General features: G+C 37.7%; 3 protein-coding genes and 1 non-coding gene across 5 annotated transcripts; 3 read left to right on the forward strand and 1 right to left on the reverse strand.

The window, feature by feature from the left end:
- The first annotated feature begins 1179 nt into the window (after nt 1-1179).
- On the forward strand, nt 1180-3573 carry LOC21390466 (thioredoxin reductase 1, mitochondrial). The gene is made up of 3 exons (XM_024170013.1): nt 1180-1925; nt 2229-2590; nt 3352-3573. Exons 1-3 carry the CDS (start codon nt 1210-1212, stop codon nt 3420-3422), a joined length of 1149 nt encoding a protein of 382 aa, XP_024025781.1. The 5' UTR covers nt 1180-1209; the 3' UTR covers nt 3423-3573.
- A 690-nt stretch (nt 3574-4263) lies between these two features.
- On the forward strand, nt 4264-4336 carry TRNAK-UUU. Its single transcript has one exon. It is a non-coding gene; the product is annotated as a tRNA-Lys (tRNA).
- A 7321-nt stretch (nt 4337-11657) lies between these two features.
- LOC21390470 (protein PIN-LIKES 7) lies at nt 11658-14551 on the forward strand. The gene is made up of 10 exons (XM_024169997.1): nt 11658-12165; nt 12342-12421; nt 12530-12654; nt 12749-12870; nt 12968-13192; nt 13321-13422; nt 13557-13657; nt 13778-13830; nt 13969-14154; nt 14250-14551. The coding sequence occupies exons 1-10, from the start codon at nt 12031-12033 to the stop codon at nt 14372-14374; spliced, it is 1254 nt and encodes a 417-aa protein (XP_024025765.1). The 5' UTR covers nt 11658-12030; the 3' UTR covers nt 14375-14551.
- A 75-nt stretch (nt 14552-14626) lies between these two features.
- Nucleotides 14627-21883, reverse strand: LOC21390471 (exosome complex exonuclease RRP44 homolog A). 2 transcript variants are annotated; one of them, XM_024169996.1, is made up of 24 exons: nt 21851-21872; nt 21523-21748; nt 21081-21379; nt 20952-21007; nt 20737-20859; nt 20493-20623; nt 20154-20394; nt 19437-19593; nt 18818-19058; nt 18512-18668; nt 18359-18427; nt 17829-17954; nt 17622-17674; nt 17222-17328; nt 16997-17051; nt 16790-16889; nt 16459-16570; nt 16030-16150; nt 15864-15923; nt 15639-15744; nt 15459-15554; nt 15242-15323; nt 15067-15132; nt 14627-14972 (listed from the first exon to the last, which is right to left on the reverse strand). In XM_024169996.1, exons 2-24 carry the CDS (start codon nt 21574-21576, stop codon nt 14774-14776), a joined length of 2811 nt encoding a protein of 936 aa, XP_024025764.1. In that variant the 5' UTR covers nt 21577-21748; nt 21851-21872; the 3' UTR covers nt 14627-14773. The 2 variants fall into 2 exon arrangements, with proteins under 2 accessions (XP_024025764.1, XP_024025763.1); XM_024169995.1 differs by having other exon boundaries at nt 21523-21883.
- Between the last annotated feature and the right edge of the window lie 35 nt (nt 21884-21918).

The following is a 21918-nucleotide window of genomic DNA, read 5'->3' on the forward strand; positions in this document are numbered from 1 at the left end:
CAATTGCGCCAAAAAGTGCTCTTGATATCATGTAAAAAAAAAAAAGAACAGGAATGTGATTGAATTGCTTTCTAGGTGTATATTATCAAAGAATAGTGTACAAAATATATAGCCGTATACAAGGGATCAATTGCTGCATTTTCTAAGACTAATAAACTGTGATCCATCTATAGTGGGATCTGACCCATACTAACTTAAGAAAGTCAACTAAGGAAATCTATATTACAATAATATTTCCTAATAGCATTTGCTCCTCAAACATCGGATCTCCAATCATTGCTGGCAGCCAAATCTATGCGGACACTTGCTTCTCAACTCTTGCTAGTCATCCATCCATACAGTCAACACAGGATCTCCAATCATTGCTGGCAGCCAAATCTCTAAGTGCCGCCACGTGACTCCATGGTAAGAGACTTGTTGGTGTTGAATGTTGATTTTATTATTGCATGTTATGTTGATGCACCGGATTTGGCTTGGCATTATAATAAAAGTTGGAAAGAAAAAGTCTTGGTTGTTAAATTCACAATTTTATGGAAAATGTATGTATGAATCCGTAAGTGGGATTGCTTGAGAGAGGGGGAATGAGGAGATGGTGATGGTGAAGTGAAAGAATAGAGAAGCAAAGAGCGGATGCAGCAAAGGAAAGCAAAGAACCAAACACAAACACAATACAATACCCCATTCACCAGTCCATTCCCCTAACAATAACTTTGTTCCCTTCTTCCCTATTCACCAGTCCTACAATTTATAGAACCCACACGAATGGAATTATTGACTTGCAGTCAGAAGAACACAGGAAGGAAGGGCACGCTTTTCCACTTCACATATTATTTGTCATTGGAATGGATTCATAGACGTAGAAGAATAAATAATCATTTGGCAAATTGGAAAAACCAACCAAACCCCCCCGTCTCCATAATCACAACAACAGTAAGATTCATTCTTCACACTATTTCTCACATCTTTTCTTTGTTCCAAATTTTAACATTCAAAAATAAAAAAACGACAACAAACCGAATCCATTGTTTTCTTGTGAAGCAAAAAATGATTTTCCATTTTTCATTGTCAACAACATTGAAATTTATTTTCTTTTTCTACTCACTTTTTTTTTTGGATTAAAAAAAAAGAAATGAAAAAAGAAAAAGAAAAAAACTATTTGTGTAGGCCAATATCAATAAATATCAAGGGGGTTGTATAGCAGGAATAGGGATGAGCTTCCGTTCAAAATCAAACACACTCTTCGCTCTCCTCAGCAAAAAAGCTCGCTCCTTCATCCGTCTCGCCTCCACTCCCTCCGCCGCCGCCGCCGTCGCCTCCGCCTCTTCATCCTCCTCCTCAATCGCCATGGAAGACGGAGCCCTCGAGACTCTCCAGACCAAGCTCTGCATCATCGGAAGCGGCCCAGCCGCCCACACCGCCGCCATATACGCGGCTCGGGCCGAGCTTAAGCCGATCCTCTTCGAGGGCTGGATGGCCAACGACATCGCCCCCGGCGGCCAGCTCACCACCACGTCGGACGTCGAAAACTTTCCCGGTTTCCCCGAAGGCATTCTCGGCGGCGAACTCACCGACCGCTTCCGAAACCAGTCCCTCCGCTTCGGCACCCAAATCTTCACCGAAACCGTCTCTCGCGTCGCCTTCTCAGGACCTGTCCCTCCTTTCAAGGTCTTCACCGATTCCAAGCTCGTTCTCGCTGACTCCGTCGTCGTCGCCACCGGCGCCGTCGCCAAGCGTCTCTCCTTCCCTGGATCCGGCGAAGGCCCCGGCGGCTTCTGGAACCGCGGGATTTCGGCCTGCGCTGTCTGCGACGGCGCCGCCCCCATCTTCCGCAACAAGCCTCTTGCGGTGATCGGCGGCGGCGACTCTGCCATGGAGGAGGCCACCTTCCTCACTAAGTACGGATCCGAAGTCTACATCATCCACAGGCAAGTTGATTATTTTGAAACAGTATTTTATGTTTCAGTTTCGTAAAATGATGAAACTTTTCTTGACTTTTTCTTAATATCATGATTAGCCGCCGAAAGATGGGAAATGACGATCTTTGACATTACATCTGTTCAATACTTTGATAAGTTCTGAAATTTTTACATCTTATTAGTTATGACTGAGTTTATTATATGTGTTAGAAATGTCGAAGATTGTTTGTGAAACTGTAAATTTGATGTATCCGTATGATGAATGTTACATATCAGTATGATAAATAGGGAAGTTTTGATCCTTTTCAACAGGAGAGACACTTTCAGAGCGTCAAAGATAATGCAGAAGCGGGCTCTGGAAAACCCAAAAATTAAAGTGGTGTGGAATTCTGCGGTGGCCGAGGCCTTCGGAGAGGGAGGGAAGGGAGTGCTGGGAGGCCTGAAGATCAAGAACCTAGTCACCGGGGACATTTCCGAGCTGAAGGTGTCGGGGTTGTTTTTTGCCATCGGGCATGAACCGGCGACCAAGTTTCTTGGGGGCCAGTTGGAGTTGGATGCGGATGGCTATATAGTGACGAAGCCAGGGACGACACAGACAAGCGTGCGCGGTGTTTTTGCAGCCGGAGACGTTCAGGACAAGAAGTACAGGCAAGCTGTTACTGCTGCCGGAACCGGTTAGTGATTCCTAGATGAATATTCAACAGAGATGTTTGACATGGATTAATTTAATTGATGATATACATGAATTAATCATTCCAATATTTTAGGTTTAAGTTAGGATGAACGTAGACTGCTAGAAGCACCAGTTCGTACTTGGGAAGACATTCTTATACCTAATACTAGGAGAGGGAGGGATAGACCAAGAATTACGTGGACCGAAATACTTAGGAGAGACATTTTAGATTTAGGCCTTCAGGAAAGTCTAATTTCGAATAGAGTTGTGTAGAAAAGTGAAATCTATATAGCCGACCTCAATTAAGTTGGAGTTAAGACTTGTTGTTGTTGTAGTCGATTTAGGATGTCTGAAATTTGCTCACGTCTCCGAAACTTGTTGTGATAGTGATACTAATGGACAGCTTGTTTGGCAAGTTGTTAGGGCCTCTCTTTTGTTTCTTTGATAGGAGTTTAAATTTGGATGGTCGTTTATCCTCCAAACTCTCGCTTTACCAACGGCTAGACAAATGTCGCTTTTCTTTTCTCGCTAAAAAGATAAGTCTGTTACTTCCCTTGGTAACAGCTAGATTCCATGGAAATGTGAAAAGTGGATGCATTACTTTCATTAGTCGGCGAATGTATATGTTTTGTGTTTTCTTGAATGTATACCATAGTAGCATCAGTCTTGAAACGAACTTTTGTTCGGTCATTTTTATCATAAATTTGAACAATAATAATAATAATAATAATAATAATAATAATTGGTGAGAAATGTTGGCAGGGTGCATGGCAGCATTAGAAGCAGAGCATTACTTGCAAGAGATGGAATCCCAGGATGGAAAGAGCAACTGACTATCTAAGCGATTCTCTCGGGGCCGGCTCTAAAGCAAATTTTAAAACGAGTAGTTGGATGGATGAACTGAAGAATGATTATTTGATATTGTTCAGAAGAGACACATCATGTGTTTACTTTTAGTTGATTAATGAATGATCATTTCCTTTACTTTCCTTCCCTTTCCTTTTCTTCCTTTGTCAAATGTCAATGTCAAAGAGTAGTGTTGTGTTGGTGAACAAGTTAATATGCTCCATCCCATCTACAGCAACCTAATGCTTCTTGTTGTTATTGGGATGTCATATCTTTAAAAACAAAAAAAACAAAATTTATTTGCGGCTTCTTGGCATTTTCTTAAAAAGAAAATGAAAATGAAGACTTTCCATTAAAGTAAAAAAGCCAAGCCAACAAAAAAAGAAAACAAACCTTGGGTCAAGCTGTGTTGAAAAGTACATGAACAAAAACACAAGTGTTTTTCTTCTCTTCCATTCAAGTGTTCAGTCATTCTCAAAACATAAATGCAGTTCAGTTGTAAACACGAACGGGTAGATACTTGGTTGTTTATTCAAGTGTGGGATTCTCTTTCTGATTACAAATCCATTTATACCTTTGAATTAGCGCTTGTAATCTCCAGACGTCTCGACTCTTAAACCCACAATGCACCCACAATGCAATTGCAGACGAAAATTAGCTCTTCTGGTTATTTAACTGTTGATCACCAACATGCTAGTGATATCGTACGAGTTGTACTACCTTATTGTTGATCCGTTAGATCTTGGAGGACATGGGAAGACACTGTAGGAACTTGGCTGTGCCGTCCGCTCTTTTTCGTATTTATGTTTTGTATATACAAATCATAAAGCCGTCTTAGCTCAGCTGGTAGAGCGCGTGGCTTTTAACCACGTGGTCGTGGGTTCGATTCCCACAGTCGGCGAATGAATTTTGTTACTTTTTATTTCCAGTTTTATTCTCTCTCATTGCACACATATATTTATATGCGCTCTTCTAAGTTTCTTTCTTTCTTTTTTTTTTTTCTTTTTTTTTTTGGGTGCTCGTCACAATTTCCAGGTACCACCAATTAGCGGCTTACTGGAATTTTGTGTGTGCGTGTGGTGTGTGTGTATAAGTATTGACTCATTAAAGTGCTTCCACTTTACTATAATGTAGTTTATTGTTGGGATTTTGTTAGCCAAAAAGCCAAAGGAAATTTGTTTGAGAAAATTTTTGCAAGTATTCCACGATAATAGAAAATTTGTCAACTAATCACAACAGAAGAAGCAGCCCCAAACAGTTGCTGTATAACGACTCTATTTCTAGCTCTTAGAAGTTAGAACACTAATGGTCCTCAACCGCCGGTTGTGATTTTGAGTGGTTTTGAGTCTGGAGTGCATCGACAAGTCTCGACATTACGAATGAGATCGTGTCTTCAGGCAAGATCAATCTAGCCATGGACAAGACTCCTTATAGCGGAAAATGAATTAAAAAAAAAAAAAAAAAAAAAAAAAAAAAAAAAAAAAAAAGAAAGAAGCAATGCGAGGAAGGGTGTTTGACAATCTTAGCGGAAATTTGAAGCTTCTTTCTTTGCGTTGGAAAATTGTCATCATCTGAAAACTGTAATTTGGTCTTGTGTATGATTTGCTCCGACTCTGATGATTTCTTTCTAAATTAGCAGGCGTCAGGAGAAACTCGAATGCAATCGTCCGCGAGAAAGTAGGAATTGGGAGAGACGCCCCATTTCTAAATTTGTTTGCCCGAGGGAATGCCTCAAACGAACTAAAGGTGGAGAGTGGAGGGAGAGCTCCTTTGGCTCAGGTGACATAAATATGACACACACTCCATCAAGTTATCAAAAATGTGCTTAAAAATTGCAAACAGGACAGAGCTAGAAGAAATCGCAAAATGATGGAAAGTGAAAATCCTGAAATGAGAATAATATATACGAAAACGGAGATTCGTTTACACTTTACACTAGCAATGAGGGAATGGCAGGGCAGAGTGGCGGCATAATATGTATATATAATTGTGTTCTATCTTTGATGATGTTGGTGTTGGATGATGAGGCGGTGAATAGCGGTGAGTCTGTGTTGGATGACATCCAAAGAGTGTTGAAGATGAACAACCCTCTCCCTTATCTCTCTCAGACGATCTTCCACAACAAGATGGTGATGATAATGGAGAAGACGAGGATAAGCGCATCTTCTCTCGCATTCCTTCTTCACTCCCATTCTCTTCTTCCTCTGCTTCTGCTTCTCCACCCACACCTTATTCGCCGTCCACCTCACCATTCTATTTCCTCTCTTTCTCTTTTTTTTCATAACCAAAAAAAAAAATAAATAAAATTAATTCCTACTGTGATTAACTAAATAATAATTAACATTAACAAAAATGCATCAATGCAGACGCAGTAAATGATAATAATATTTGATTATTACCTCCTCAGAGCTCAGTCTGAGACTCAGGCGGAAATGGAGTCTCTGTCCGAAACCCAAATGCCAAATGCCAAATGCCAAGTGCCAAGTGCCAAGTGCAGGCAGCGGCGCTCTTCTCCTCTTTACCTCTTTCCACAATCTGCCCTACAATTACACCACACGACAATACGAGATACAATGGAGAAGAAAAAGAAACATTTTGGGCTTGGGCTTTCTCGACCTTCTTAATGGCCCCAATATCTACATTGTCAGCCCAATCTTATAACGAGGACTTAACTCCATCATATAAATATTATTAGGGAAAATAGATATATACTCTTAGGAGTATATGAATCTAGAATTTTACTCACTTATATATCTTTTTGACTTAACTCCAGGCACGGCCCTGCCCAAGCACCTCGACCGTTCGACTGCTGAGGTCGACCGGTTCCTGCTCAACAGTAAAAAAAAGATCAAGCGAGATTAAGAGATAGAAAACACTATAAAAAGCTTATCTCCCTCACAACATTTTCAACTCTTCGACATCACTCTCAAGTCTCAACTCCTTTCACTCTCGTAACTCTATCTCTCATATTCTATCTTAAATTCTTAGCTTTCTCTCTTTCATTTACAAATTTCAATTAAATTGAAGACATCCCGAAAAAAATGGTAGTCTACTCATTATTTTTGTATAATATTTTATTATTTAATTTTTATTTACATTGTTTATTGTTTCTAAATATTTTTTTAACATTATTTTTTTTACAGAAAATAGCGGAATCAAGTATTCCTAATTTTACAGATCAACCATTTTATGATGATGAAATTTTAATGCACAACTTCAACCCTACTGATGAGGGTAATGTTCCGCTTGATGATCACTCGGTACACAACGAGGTTACAGGAGAACGTGCAAGGGGAAAAAGAATGTGCGCAGCTCCTACATGACAACATTACACTGAGGAGCTACAACCAAATCCAAAATTAAGTGAAATTGAAATGCATGTAGTTTGTAAATATTGCAAAAAAAATACTTTTCCAACAAAAAAGGTGGGGGTACAAGCCATCTCGATAAACATTAGAAAGCATGTCTACCATTACACCAAGGTGGTGGCATGGACTTCTGCCAACAATCACTTTCTCTCACAAATCAAGGTTTACAAAATTTTTCATATGATGCACAATATGCTCGTGAGGTACTAGCTAAATTTTTTACTAGTGCCGAATTACCATTGTCTTTTGCAGATAATGAAGCATTTAAAGAATTTATTCATACTGCATTTTGTCCACTATTTAAACAATATTGTAGGAATAGCCAGATGAGGCCAAGAAAGTTTCCAACAGATGTTCGACATAGGTGGAACTCCACCTACTTAATGTTGAAAACTGCTATTCCATATCAACAGATAATCACTACATATGTAAGCATCGGAGCAAGCATTTAGTGCAAGCAATCGAATTCTTGACAATAAGAGGAGCAGAATGTACCCGGATATCTTGGAGGGGCTAATGTGCGTGAAAGACTAGAAATATGCAACAAGACGAAAATAACATTATACAAATGATACACTTCTAGACTATTTTTCAAACTTAGACATAAAAAAATATTCTAGAAGTAATTCGGCCACAGTGTAATTTAAGTATCCTTGTATGCTGCACTATTTTTTCCTTCGCTAAGGTTTTGTTCCGATCTTCCTACGGGTTTTACTTGGCAAGATTTTTAACGAAGCAGTCATTTACTTGTAATTATTCATATTATTTCAATAAAATCACATCCTTTTGGGACGTATGATATATTTCCTTTTTTTGTCATTAAATATGATAAAAAATGCGAATCCAGTGCAATCTGGTCGACCGTTAGCAGAGAAGTAGTAATCCACCGGTCGACCGGTGCATGCTCAACGGCCATAAATTGGACCATTGAGCTTCAACAGGTTGAAAAGGGCCAAGGCCTGAGCTTGGGCTCGGTCCTGGATGAGGCTAGGGTTGGGCCTGAGGAGAGCCCTCAGGCCCGGCCCAAACACGGTTATTAATAGAGTAATATAATTATAATATGCATGGTTGCAATGCTTTCTTCTGGTACTGATTTTAGCACCTACTACCAAACCAAAGGCATTGAAAATAATTACAAGTAGCATGCGTGCATATTTAATAGTTTTGAGGGACATCAGTCTTGAATAATTGAGGACAGAGCATCAATGATTGTACAAGTCGCTAAGACTTTCGGGCCCAATTAATAGTAGTAACCTCATCATTTGATTGCACCAACATATATATACACATTATATAGACATATACATATATCTATATAACATTTGGACTGGCGGGTTGAATGATTCAGCCATTTAATCTCACATGTCCATTCCAAGATTAACGGTCAAGGATTGGCAACGGTATTTAACTTTGTGCTCACTTAGTGAACCGGTAACTTGTTAATGAAAACAACTCCAAACGACTTTGAATTTTCGGGTTTATTATTTAGTTTCCATTCTCTCTTTTACTTTTTTGTTTTTGTTTTTTTGTTTTGTTTTGAGTGACACGGGATAGTAAGAAGATGACGCCTATTACACGGAATCTTCATATATCCGACTAAGGAAACCTAATCCGCAACAACCACGCAGTAAAGGCACGCGATCAACTCATAAAAGGTATTAGCCAACTTTGATTAGTGAACGAAAGGTGAATCAATAAAAGAAAGTTAAATATCACCGGAAAAGAAGAGTAAAATCACGAGTTGAAGCCGCCCAAATCAAATAGGAAATTAATAAACAACTCGATGACCTCATCAACTATAAATAAAAGCATATCCGTACATTCTCATACACAAACAAGTGAATTCACGCTCAATTACACACCATTATTCTCTCTATATTTTCCAGCATTCCTCATTCTTTCATCACTTTCTTCTCTTTCCACAACTTATTGAACGACTTTTCAGCCACTATATATATAGTAGAATCACCGCAACCCTACAGAGGATTAGTTCTCATTAATGAGCAGATCATTATAAATTTTTGTGTCGTTATTGGGATCGTTTTATTTTATTTCTCGTTCACTAACATTCTCGTTCTCACAGCTATATAAATGGCAACTCCTAACTCAACCATTAATCCTTAATCAAATTAGTCGTATATTTTTACCCTCTACAATTATTCTTATAACCTGATTTCCAGAAAAGAATGATGCAAAGTAATACTAATAATGATAAGTTATATTTCAGCAATTACAAGCTATATCATGATTTCAGCAACTACAAACTATATCATGATTTACATCATCAACATGTTGAATCACGTGTGCGCTGTAGCTTGCCTATGATCAGGGACATACAGATAATATTAGTATATCTAATTGAATATGCATAGCTATTATAATTATTAATCCAGTATTAATCCAGTGCAATAATACAACTTCTAATGAATTATAATTATTCATGTCTAGTAACACCGGGGGGTTCGGGTGGGATAAGGTTTAGGGGAGGTTACGGATTTAATTATGTGTTGCATGAAAAAAAAAGATAAATTATTAAGATAATTGGATCGGTGCCACACACGACATATTCCAGTCATTTGCTTCATCATTAATTAATAATTGACTAATTAAAAAAAAGTAGGTAATATGAATTACAGATAAAGAAAAATCCAATGAATTATAATTGGATCGGTGCCACACACGACATATATATATAGCCCTGTAGGTTGGTGGATGAGAGATTTAACATCATCCACAAATTATTAAGCCCGACCTCTAGTTTAATCGTAAATCGCTCTTTAATTAATTAATAAGATAAAAGATAAAACATGTCTCCTCTCCTCTTTAATTAGTTTCTTCACCTTATTTAAGTAAGTTGCATATTTTTCCCACGTTTTCCTTTTTAATTCTCCTTTCCACTAAACAAGGCCTTATAGAATTGTAATTAGGTTGCACTAATAATTTGAGAATATGAAAGCAGAACAAAAGAATCAAATCACAAAAAAAAAAAAAAAAAAAAAAAAAAAGAGTATAATAAAAATTGTGCACCCGTTTTACCAATAGTGATAAGATGACATTATGTTTACGTTGAAAATAAGTAGTTTAATTAAGAGTAAAGTGTAAAAATATAGACTCATACACTCAAAAAATAAGTTTAATAATTTTTTCTTTATTTTATTTATACAGTATGATGTTTACATATGACTGATCACGTTTTATATGAATATATCTACTTTTACCTAATCAAGTGTAACTTGTCAGATGACAATATGTTTACGTTGAAAATAGATACCTTAATTAAGAGTAAAGTGTAAGATGATTGATTAATACACTCAAAAAGTAAGTTTAATAATTTTTTCTTTATTTTATTTATACCATATGAGGCTTATATATGACTGATCACGTTTTACATGAATATATCTATTTTTATCTAATCAAGTGTAACTGGTCAGATGATAATATGTTTACATTAAAAATAGATACCTTAATTAAGAGTAAAGTGTAAAAATATAAACTTATACACTCAAAAAATAAGTTCAATAATTTTTTCTTTATTTTCTTTATACAGTACGAGGTTTATATATGACTCATCACGTTTTACATGAATATATATATATCTCTTTTTATCAGATCAAGTGTAACTTGTTTGACTATATCAATTATTATATATTGTAAGGTTGTGAGTTGTAACCAATACCATATGTGGTGATATGTTAGGGAGAGCGAATTAGATCCGAAACCCAATCACGTTCATATATATATATATAAAAGCACACAGTACGCATTCCAATTTCGATCACCACTGACAATCAAGATCATTAATCATGGAATCAAGATGAAAGAGTCTAGTCTCCAAGTTGGGTCCCATTTGCATATGCCCCAAAAGCCACTAGTATGGAAATAAAGTAAATAAATTGGATGGAGATTGGAGATGGTGGGAGCCTTTTGTCACATTTTTGCACCATGTTTCCAAAACACAATTATTTATTAGTATTAATAATGTGGAATACAACCACACAAGTGTCAAATTTGTGTACCAGTCATGTGCATGTGTGTTGATTGATTGGTTGATTGTTATATATATATATATATATATATATATATATTGTTATGATTGATCTGATTATTTTCTTCTTTGCCTTTTTTTCGTTGCGGAAACTAGAAAATTGGTCTTAAATCTTAATCAATCATCAAAATAATTACCCAAAAAACTGGGCTTGTCATCAATTCAAGGCCCCCTTTTTTGGTCCATATATATATATATATATATATATATATATTGTTTTGATTGATTTGATTTTTTTTCTTCTTTGCCTTTTTTTCGTTGCGGAAAATAGAACGTTGGTCCATCTTAAATCTTAATCAACCATCAAAATAATTACACAAAATATCACGACACAACCTAACACAACACAACACAATTAGCTAGCTACGTTTTCCTTCCATCTTCTCTCTTAATTACAACTTTTAATGTCGTTAGTCTTAATATTCCACTAGCCTGGCAGTGGCACCTAATTGTTCCATCTCTTTAGTTATTTGGTTTTCCCTGATCTGCCCCATTTAGCCTCATTCACTCATTCAATTAGATGCATTCATATATATATAAATCATCCAATAAAATCTGGTTAATATAAATCATTTTCAATTTCATCGATAGCGGGGAGAAAAATATATGGTTGTCTTGTAGCTAGGCGAAAATAAAGTAGGTAGGAGAATAATGCCAAAAAAATACGTAAATGGCTGCAGTTGGGGGAGGCGTATATGAGTGATGACAAAATGGAAGTACCTTCATGGTTACTTCCTTTCATGATCCTATATATATATATATATATATATGGTGAAAATATATCTTATGATCTAGTGTACGCTCTCTGTAACTTTTCATGGGTTGTTTCCCTAGTGCAAGCTTCTGGTTATCTTATGTTTTGATTTTCTTACGACTCTTGTATTTTATTTGGAATCTTATAGGTCGTATATAATATATTATGCCAAAATGACGGTTGCTGTTCTTCCCAGGACTTTCCTCCTCCTCTTCTACTGCTACTAGTACGTACGTACGTACGTACGAGTATAGTGTAGTCATACAAAGACATTAAAAGTCTCTAATTAGAAGAAGACGTGAGTAAAGCCAACATTATAAGATTAAAGGCTGGTTGGTGTTTGTAGAGAGTTGAGATCGATCAGATTATTGTGAAAGGAAGGCTAAAACGAGATATTCAGCAAAAACAAAAAAACAAAAAAACAAAAAATGGGGTTCTTCACATTATTAGAGGTGGCATCGATGCCCATTTTACAAGTTCTGATTGTGGGCATGTTGGGTGCGTTCATGGCTACTTCCTACTGGAATCTTCTCCCCGCCGATTCTCGAAAGTCCTTGAACAAGGTGCTCATCTTTTCACCTTCACATTGTTACATCATATTTTTCAGCTTGTCAATTAATTACCATTTTTGCAAACATTAGTTTTCTTATTAGAGGAAATGAAAAAAAAGAAGAAAAAAAGAAAAAAGAGGGGTCTCATAGTCATGGTTAGTAAATTAAACGTCAAATGTTGAATACAGATAGTGTTCGCGGTTTTCACTCCTTCGCTCGTTTTTGCTAGTCTGGCCAAGGCCGTCACACTTGAGGACATTATTTCATGGTAATGTTTTTACTAGATCTTTCGCCATATTCATTTCTTAGACGTCTAATTATTTTGTTTTTATCATTATAACATCAAACTGGTTCTTGTCTTGATTAATTATACAAGGTGGTTTATGCCTGTCAATGTCGGGTTTACGTTTTTATTTGGAGGGATTCTTGGATGGATTCTGGTTAAGATATTGAGACCGAAGCCTCATCTTGAAGGCCTCATTATTGCTACTTGCTCCTCAGGTACTCTTTTTTTATTATTTATTTTTGGATGTTTTCTTATGGCAAAAAAAAAGAAAGAAGAAAGATTGATGAAAATGAGTGAATGTTGAAATAGGAAACTTGGGAAATCTGCTGCTTATAATAGTGCCTGCAATCTGCAAAGAAGATGGGAGCCCATTTGGCGACAGCCAAGTTTGCAGCACTACTGGTCTCTCCTACGTATCCTTCTCTATGGCGGTAATTTTTCAATTCCTAGCTCTACCATAGCCTTAGCTCTTTTCTTTTTTTTCTTTTCATATCATGCAATCACACGCTAATTAATTGCGGTTTGCAGCTTGGTGGTTTCTTCATCTGGACTTACACTTATCAGCTGATCCGAACTTCGTCTACCAAACATAAAGCAGTGGAAGCAATTGAGGGGGTTCCGAAGACTCCCAACAAGGACTCAGATGCTGACCACCAAACCCACCTTCTTAAGCCACAAGATCAAGACCATCTCGAAGATATTATAGTGGCACCAGCCGACTACATTGGAGTCGCTACCAAAAACCAAGCTGTTGTAAGTACACTTGGGAATACGGATTCTAAAGGAAGGCTGTTGTATTCAAGTCTCTTCTGGCCCACTACTATACTAACGATCGGAAGTAAAAACGGCATTCACATTTTCACAACTAATAATGCCTGCAGATTGTAGCTGAAGAACCAAAAAGCACATCATTTTGGAAAAGACTCGAAGAAATTCTCGGCCCGATAAAAGAGGAGTTGTTGGCACCTCCAACGCTATGCACGGTGAGTCCCTTACTCCTTCTCTTTCGCATGTACTGCTACTGCTAGACAAGGCCTCTTTATTATAGTCACCATTCACTCATTAGTCTAAAATCTACCTAGTTTGAGATTGCCTCTTCTAAAATCTGTGTGGTCAGATATTGGGGTTCATCTTTGGAGCGGTTGAATGGCTGAGAAATCTAATAATTGGCGACACCGCCCCATTGCGGGTCATCCAAGACTCGGTTCAATTGCTTGGGTAGGTACCAACACTCTGTTTCGGACTCTGTTGAATTATGCTGGTTTGTTTAGTCATTAGTCATTAGTCATTAGTCATTAGTCATTGGTCATTAGACTGACCCGAGAATCAAATGTGCAGGGATGGAACAATTCCTTGCATCACCCTTATCCTAGGAGGCAACCTCACTCGAGGTAAAACTTCCACGGTCCTAATATGCATGTGTTTTCTTTTTCTTAAAAGTAAAATACAAAGTTATCATCATCACCCATGTGCATTACTGCATCAAAAATGAGCATTAACAGTGAGTGGCCTTGGAATGACCATAACAGGGCTACGTTCGTCAAAAATCAAGCCACTGGTGATCATCGGAGTCGTTTGCATTCGGTACATTATACTTCCAATTATTGGCGTTTGGATCGTAAAAGTAGCAAACCATCTAGGGTTTCTGCCACCGGATCCCTTGTTCAGCTATGTCTTGATGGTTCAGTTCACCCTTCCCCCCGCCATGAATATTGGTGAGCATCCCCATCTCTACTGTAATTTTGGTAATTCCTTCCTTTGAGAAGTCAAAAACAAGACTCTCATTAACGCTCTTTTGCAACAAATGCAGGCACCATGACTCAGCTCTTTGATGTGGCTCAGGAAGAATGCTCAGTCCTTTTTCTGTGGACATACCTGGTAGCAGCTCTAGCACTCACCTTTTGGTCCACCATCTACATGTGGAACTTGTCTTAAATGAAATCCGCTAAAGAATGCCGACAATCACCGACCACGAAAAACCAAAACAAATGAAAAAAGAGAAAAAAAAGGAAGAAAATAGTATAACATCAGTGTCGTTTTTGTCAATTTTTTTTTACTGTTTAGACGCAACGCTTGCATGGATAATATCATAGCTTGATATAAATTTAAGAATCCCTCCTAGTGAAGTTGCTTACATGGTAAGTTCAAGAATCAAAGTAACTCAATCCAGTTACATAAAGCCGTACAAGTTTCCCATAATGCATATTTTGAATTGCAAAATTCCTTCACCTCAAAAACTCCAAAACAAACATTACTCTAGCTCCTGGTCCAGACAACCATTCAAAATCAATCTCTCATCCGAGAGTCAGGACATTGAGACACGGCGTTGAAATTCTAAACAAGGGTAAGCTGGAGTTTTGGCCTATTGGGCTGGGGCTCCACAACCTCCAAATGAACTGTAACAGTCTGCAGAACGCCAAACGAAACACTACCGTCCATCTTTTTGATCTTCTGCTCCTGCTCATCTACAAACCATTCTCCACCTCCCTTGTCACCTTTCTGGGTCAAATATACGGGCCCTTCTATACCGTACCTGCATCCAAAAGAGGAGAGGAAAAATCAGCCTTCAAATGCATATTTTTGTAACATAAACAAAATAGCGCAACTTTAGCCACAGATGGACATACTTGGGAACGAAGACAATAAACCCGTTAGATCTTATCTTCACTATTCTGGCCTCCGTGTCCGTGGGCCTGCATGAGCAAAATATTCCATGCAAATGTGAGCAAGACAGACAGTTAAGAAATAGAGACAACAGGAGAGCTAGAGAGTAAAGAGGACCAAAAAAAAAAATGTACGTACCGTTTTCTGAAATAGATAACAGTGTGGAGCTCTACTGAGGCCCGACTTGCCATCTGAGCATTCCTGTGCCGATAATTTAAATCTGAAGAAAATTTAAGAGATGCAAAGTCACTTCAAAGCTCAATATACAGTTAACCAGTTAAACAATCTACCATAAACCATGTCTGCGGTAATATAAATGATAGTAGAACGAAGTTTAACAGAATATATTCCATACTGTCAGCAATACTGGTCAATTGGGGTCTGTCTTGGAATATCGTGGGCAGCTTGTATATCCCCAGAGAGGCAGCAAGCAACCTGTGTACTATAACATCTGCAAGAAAGAAAAGTCGTGTATTCAAACAACAGTGTACTCACGACCAAAGTTCAGTACCATAAGATGAGAATTGTTAGAGACCTGCGTATCTTCTAATAGGAGAGGTGAAATGAGTATATAGAGGTGACGCAAGCCCGTAATGAAGATATTCGGGAGGGCTAAGATCCCCACTACAGAAATAAACTGCCTGGATTTAATACACGGAAAAATAGAATTAGAAAATTATTGTGCAAGATGAGTAATATATACATATATATATATTAGTGAAAGAAAATTTAAAAAGCTACTAATGAGCTGGTCAAATACCTGTGTCATGCATCTGGTAGCCAATATTCGGATCAGCTTATTAAAGTATGGATCATCACCCTGGAAAACATTAAAGTTTTCAGTAATATACCGCGTCATGAATAGCACATTGAATATTGATATAACGTCTTTTTTTTTTGCTCTAAAAATAAGATACTACACTTACCACAGCACGATCAAGTGAATCAGCGAGTGCTTTTGATGAAGAAACATCCAAGTTGAGACCAACAGCAGCAGCTGTACGTAGCAAAGGTTCAAGCATTTCTCTAGTTGGAGTAGGGTGGCGCCTGCAAACGCAAACAATTAATGAGCACAAAGAACATAGTGGCAATTCAATCCTTGTCATTAGATGTATAAATCTAATAAGAGACTGTTCTGTAGGAGGAAAACAAAACTAAGGCCCCGTTCACTTCACCGATTCGAGTTTAGAATTCGAATTTTACTGCAGTAAAAAGCTCTCAGAAACAGTCACATCTAACTTTTTTATTACAATAAAATCTCTCACATAAAGTCACATCTTAACTCGAATTAAAAACTCAAATCAGTAAACTAAACGGGCCCTAAATGAAAACACAAGTCGAAATCTGTAGTTCACCTTAACAAAGAACACACAGGGAAATGATTCAGTATTTTTTCTGCAACTGAAACATTAGCAGCAAGCATGAACTCCTCAACCATTTGGTTTGCCTCCCTAATCTGGTACATACCTGCAGTAACAACATAGATTATAATGCTATTTTTTCTTTGAAAAAACAAAATTTTAAACCAAATTCTTAACTTGGTAAATAACCATAAAATGAAAACAAAGGGAATGTAAATAACAAAAGTTATCGACACTGAAGAAGAAAAGGGACATGATTTCTATTTAGCAGAAGTTAAATCTCAGGGTTATCAGTAAAACAAGCTGATTTTATTCATAGAATTACCGATATCAAGTGGGTCATGTGTCTCGGTGTCAATTTGAAATTTGACTTCAGCAGAAGCAAGTGTTAAGGCTCCTCTTTCAATACGTCTTAACCTCATAATCTGTGCAGGACAATATACAATGGCAAATTTATTCTCAAGTCACAAAAGATGCAAATCACCCTCATTTATCCTGTGAATGGCTAAATCTTAGCTTGAAATGTGAATACCTTTGCTAACGAATTCATGTTTCTTAAATCTGTGGTTAATGGATCCATCAATCGACTGCAGATCATATGAAAGCAATTCGAAGTTTCAATACAAAAGTTAATAAAAAACAACAAAAAAAAAACTTTTAAAAGGGAAATAGACATGCGTCAAGATATTATACACAGCTCAAACAGTAAGAGGAATAAATTTCTATTCATATGTCATATTATTGGATAGAAAACCACCTGTCGTCCATCCTCGCCTGAGCTTCAATATAAGATAATGCTGCACATGATTTTATCACACTCTTTGTATATTTTGTTGAAATAATCTCTGCTTCAGGTGTCATTTCCTGCAAAAAGTGCAAAGAAATAAATAAGCACAAGTGAAGGAATGTTCACATATACACACGGGTATGTCTAGGTAAATCCACAAACTCATAAACAGAAGTATGGAACGCAGTGTGGGGAAAGAAGTTTGCTACTGTGGCAGTATCTTAAACACAGCATAAGTGGGCGTCCAACACCAGGCAAGGACCATGAGGGAGAAAGAGAGGAAACTAAAATGCACCAACCACAAGGTCCAATCTGATTAAAAACATTTATACAATAAAAGTTCAACATAACAAATTGAGGTAGTGAATACCCATAAGACTGAGAATGCCAGTCTTTCCACATCAGCTCGAAGAGAACATATATCTGCCAAACAAATTTACATATGTGTGAGCAAAGCAACCGACCATGAGAGTGGTCAATCCTTTTATGGAATGATACAATTATAACCCAAGAGAGAGAGAGAAAAAAAAAAAGAAAAAAAAAGAAAGAAGAAGAAACTAAAAATAAAGAACCTTACCTTCTGTTAGAGGTTTAGGAAGCATGTCAATCCGCCGTTCAACAAGGTACACTGATGTGCCCCTTTGTGCAGCCTCATCGTCAAGTGGGGTGCCCGGGTGCACAAAATTTGTTACATCAGCAATATCTAGTGCGTATCATTAAGGTTGAACCCTTCAGGCCAGCGTATGCTTTTTACCCCCACTTATAATAGAAATATTAAAAGGAACTATATAGGAGATAATAGGATTAGTATTTGGTTTCTGAAAAACTTAAAAAAATAAAGGATTACTATTTGGTGAATAAATCTCACAATACCAAGCATTCTAGCCTACAAAACTAAAACAAGTAATTTTCGCTGCATTAAATTCTTGTCAGCAATAAAATGTAACGAGCTACAAAGTCAACATCTGAACTAGAATCAAAACCTGCATAATCATCTAAATGCAATGCCTGTATCTGCTCATAACATATTTAGTTTGTGCTGTCTGTGAATTTGCATGAATTAACATGTACACCAACACGGAAATATATACACTATTTAGAGGATACGGACTCCAACTTCAAAATTTCCATTTGGAAGAGGCATACAATGCAGGGCATCATCAATATCCTTACATCCTACACGAGCCAGAAGTGAAGTATATCAATTAGTATTTTCATATAACAAGTAAAAATTCGCCATTACTAAATCACTTTGCATACCAGGAGGGTCCACACTAAAGGCCCGCAAATGTCGAAGATCCTGCCGAATAGGATTCAACAAATCTTCAGAAGACACTGACCATGGTAAAGGAGGCAAGCATGCCAAAGTTTGAGAAGAAAATGGTCGTGAGTTTATATCATTCTCAATCAAGACAACCTGCAGAATGCACAGGGGTAAATCGGTTTGTTCCATCTAAACTTCACTAATGTCGTCCCAAAGGCTATGGTCTCAAATAGTTTTAGTTTGACTTGAAAAGATTAACGGTTACTGAAAAAAACACATATAATGGACCCATCATAACATACCTCAGTTTCAGTATCTCTATCACCTATTTCTCCTATCGTCCGTACATAATGCCCAGAAGGGTATCGAGATAGACAATCCCAAGAATCAACGGCCACAATTATTCTCTTGTCCAGAAGATTCTCTAGCTGTCGAGTTTGGATTCGAATTTTTGGAATTCTGCGATCTTTTGAGACAAACAAGGCGTGAGCAACACCACCACTACCTGCAGGCATGGGCATTGGCTCCAGAGATCCACAATAACTGCATGAAAATTAGACTTCACGTTATGCTACTGAACCTATACACAGAAAAGTCAGCTGCGTACCCAAACTAATGAAAAAAGCACGCAAGGCGCAGAATATACAACAAACAAATACTCTTTCGTTACACAGCTAAATCAAGAAACCAGGGTAAGCAATATGTTATTTCCTCATGTATGCATGCGTGTATGTAAGAAGTACAATGCTATTACAAGCATTGAAACCAACCAACTGCATAAACGTTAACAGCTAAACCATTATTTGGGGTACTGTAAAGCTTGTAATGTTTAGTTGTATTATATACGGCATTGACTAGACCTTTCTCGATTTAGGGGAAAAGGAGTCAAATTAAACATAGTAAGAACTCAAGGTAACTCACGAATGCCAGTTCCTCTTGATAATACCGACGACACGACCAGATGGACGAGAAGAGGCAGGAGTTGTTTCTCCAGAAGAACCTTGAACTTGGGAAGTAGTTCTAGGAGCATCATCGGCACTGCCTGGAACTAGATGAACATCTTCTTCTTCCTCATCCTCTACAAGGAAGTAAATTAGAATTCACAATAACTAGATAGGCACGGATTAGAGAGAGTATAAGAATAACCATCTTCCCCGCACATTTATTCTACTATGCTCCTAGGCACCTTCATTTTTTCCTTACAAGCTGCAACAAATCCTACTATTCAGAGTCTAAACGTTTCACAGAGAAATTTCACAACCTCCACTTGTTCACTACAATTCAGGCAAATAGTACAGGCTGAGTAGCATCCCGACTAGTACAGAGGTGACAGGTTCCATGCTAAAGTAAGAGAAAAATGCATGGGTGGCAATTACTTAACACTCAAACGAAATATGAAAAAATATAAATTAAAAAAAAAAAGAGTAGAAGAAACGCATAAAAGATGTTCTTTTGGAACATTTCCTCAAGGAAAAATACACGAATAAACCCTCTTTACATTTAAGCAACTTCTAACCAAAGATTGGACCCTTTTTTTTCTTTAATTCTTTTCCCATCCGACTCTATAGAAATTTTCACGTATAAAATTATGTGTCCTGCACTCCACCTCTGAGGGGGCTTTTGTCAATTAGCACATACCTTCATCTGCTATAGACAGAGCTTTCTCCTCATGCCATTGATCCATGGGCAAAAGTTCCACGGCCACTATATCACCATCGAAAGCTCTATTCATGTTAGAGCGCCCATAAATTATTATTTCATCACCAATACTCTCGCTCCCAACATAGGCTTCGAACGGGTTGTAACGGTTAACACGAAGTTTTCCTTGATGATATATACCACGGTGCAAGCCAGAAGTAATCTCCGACATGGGCTTGTGCTGGAAAGGGTTGGAAATGATGTGAGTATAATAAGCAATTTTGTTCAATGGAACTTGCAAGCCAAAAGAGTGCTGGGAAGGAATTCAGCATAAGGAACCTCTGTAAAAATGATTTTCCTCTTGGAGGGTCTCAAGTCTTCAACATCCTCCATGGCCATGTCTTCAGATGCGGGATGCACAAGCAGGTCAAGCAAATCAGGTCGTCCCAATGACTTGACATACGATTCAACTGAAAGCAACATAATAATACAATTCAAACGAGTTTTATGACAGTCTTTTGATTTGATTTCGATCGAAATTTTAACAGTTTTTGGTTTATAGAAAGAAAGTTTATATACATACTTGTGTCGGCGGAAATGCCGTCTTCAATAGCCTTCCTCTTATTGTCTCTGTCATTGGTGATGAGCAGAACCCGAGCCGCGGCACCGAGATGAGTTTGATACCATTGGGCAGCCACCCGAATTGCTGCTCTTAAATGTTAGAAAACTAGACTAAACTAAACTAAAGAATGGAAATGAAATTTGCAGATGGATAAATAGATAAATAAACAAAGAAACCTCTGTCATTTCGGTCATTTTTAGTTTCTCCCTCCATTTGTTTAACATATGTATCCCTGCAAAGATGAGTCATTTCGTTGGTACGAATGCGAAAATGTTCACATGAAAGTGAAAAGGGAGATAATATACTTGTGATGCTCATTGGAGAAAACGAAGAATCTCCTGAGAGGGTTGGTGGAGAGAGCCCTGAGTCTGTTGTAGACGGACAAGTTCCTGTTTTTGACCTCTTCGAGAACAATGGAGAGCAGAACGACGTCGTCAATGGCGGGATTCTCGAGCAAATCAATCTGACTGAGTACGACGTTGGTGTCGAGAACGAGAATCGGAGAAGAAGAAGAAGAGAGAAAGCGAGGGTCTTTTTGTTGGCAGAGTTTGCAGAAAGATGCGCCGCAGAAGATGTCATCGCGGAGATAGTGCTCTCGCACCACCTGATTATGTTATCAATTTCATTCATTAACCCTAAGACGACTAGCAGAAAGAAAGAGAATCCATAGAAGAGAAAAAGAAATACTATTTACTAGTACTAGGGTTTAAAAATGGAGATTGAAGATGAAAGAAGAAGCAGAAGTACCTTGGTGACTCTTCCGGTTTTCGATTTCTTCACAAAAGACTTGCTTTGCAACATTTTCTCTCTCTTATAGAGACTGCTTTTGCTATTCGTTTCTCCAACAACTGAATCTGTCTCTGTCTATATATATATATATATATGTTCGATATAATAGATATTGGCATGAATCAAAAATCCAAAGTCCGCCGCCAAAAAGCTGCTGAAGATTGCTTCTTTACTTGCCTGCTGACTGCTCGCGCTGAAAACGCTCTCTTTGTTACCAACATTAAAAAAAAAAAAACAAAAAACAAAAAAACAAAACAAATTGACAGAGATAGGAGAGATACAGAACAGAAGAGAAGACACATAATGGGGGACAACGCAATTCTAGAAAGTTGTGGAGTGGATTCTTTAGTTTAG

This window comes from Morus notabilis, unplaced genomic scaffold, assembly GCF_000414095.1.
Source record: "Morus notabilis unplaced genomic scaffold, ASM41409v2 Scaffold341, whole genome shotgun sequence".
Lineage (NCBI taxonomy): Eukaryota > Viridiplantae > Streptophyta > Magnoliopsida > Rosales > Moraceae > Morus > Morus notabilis.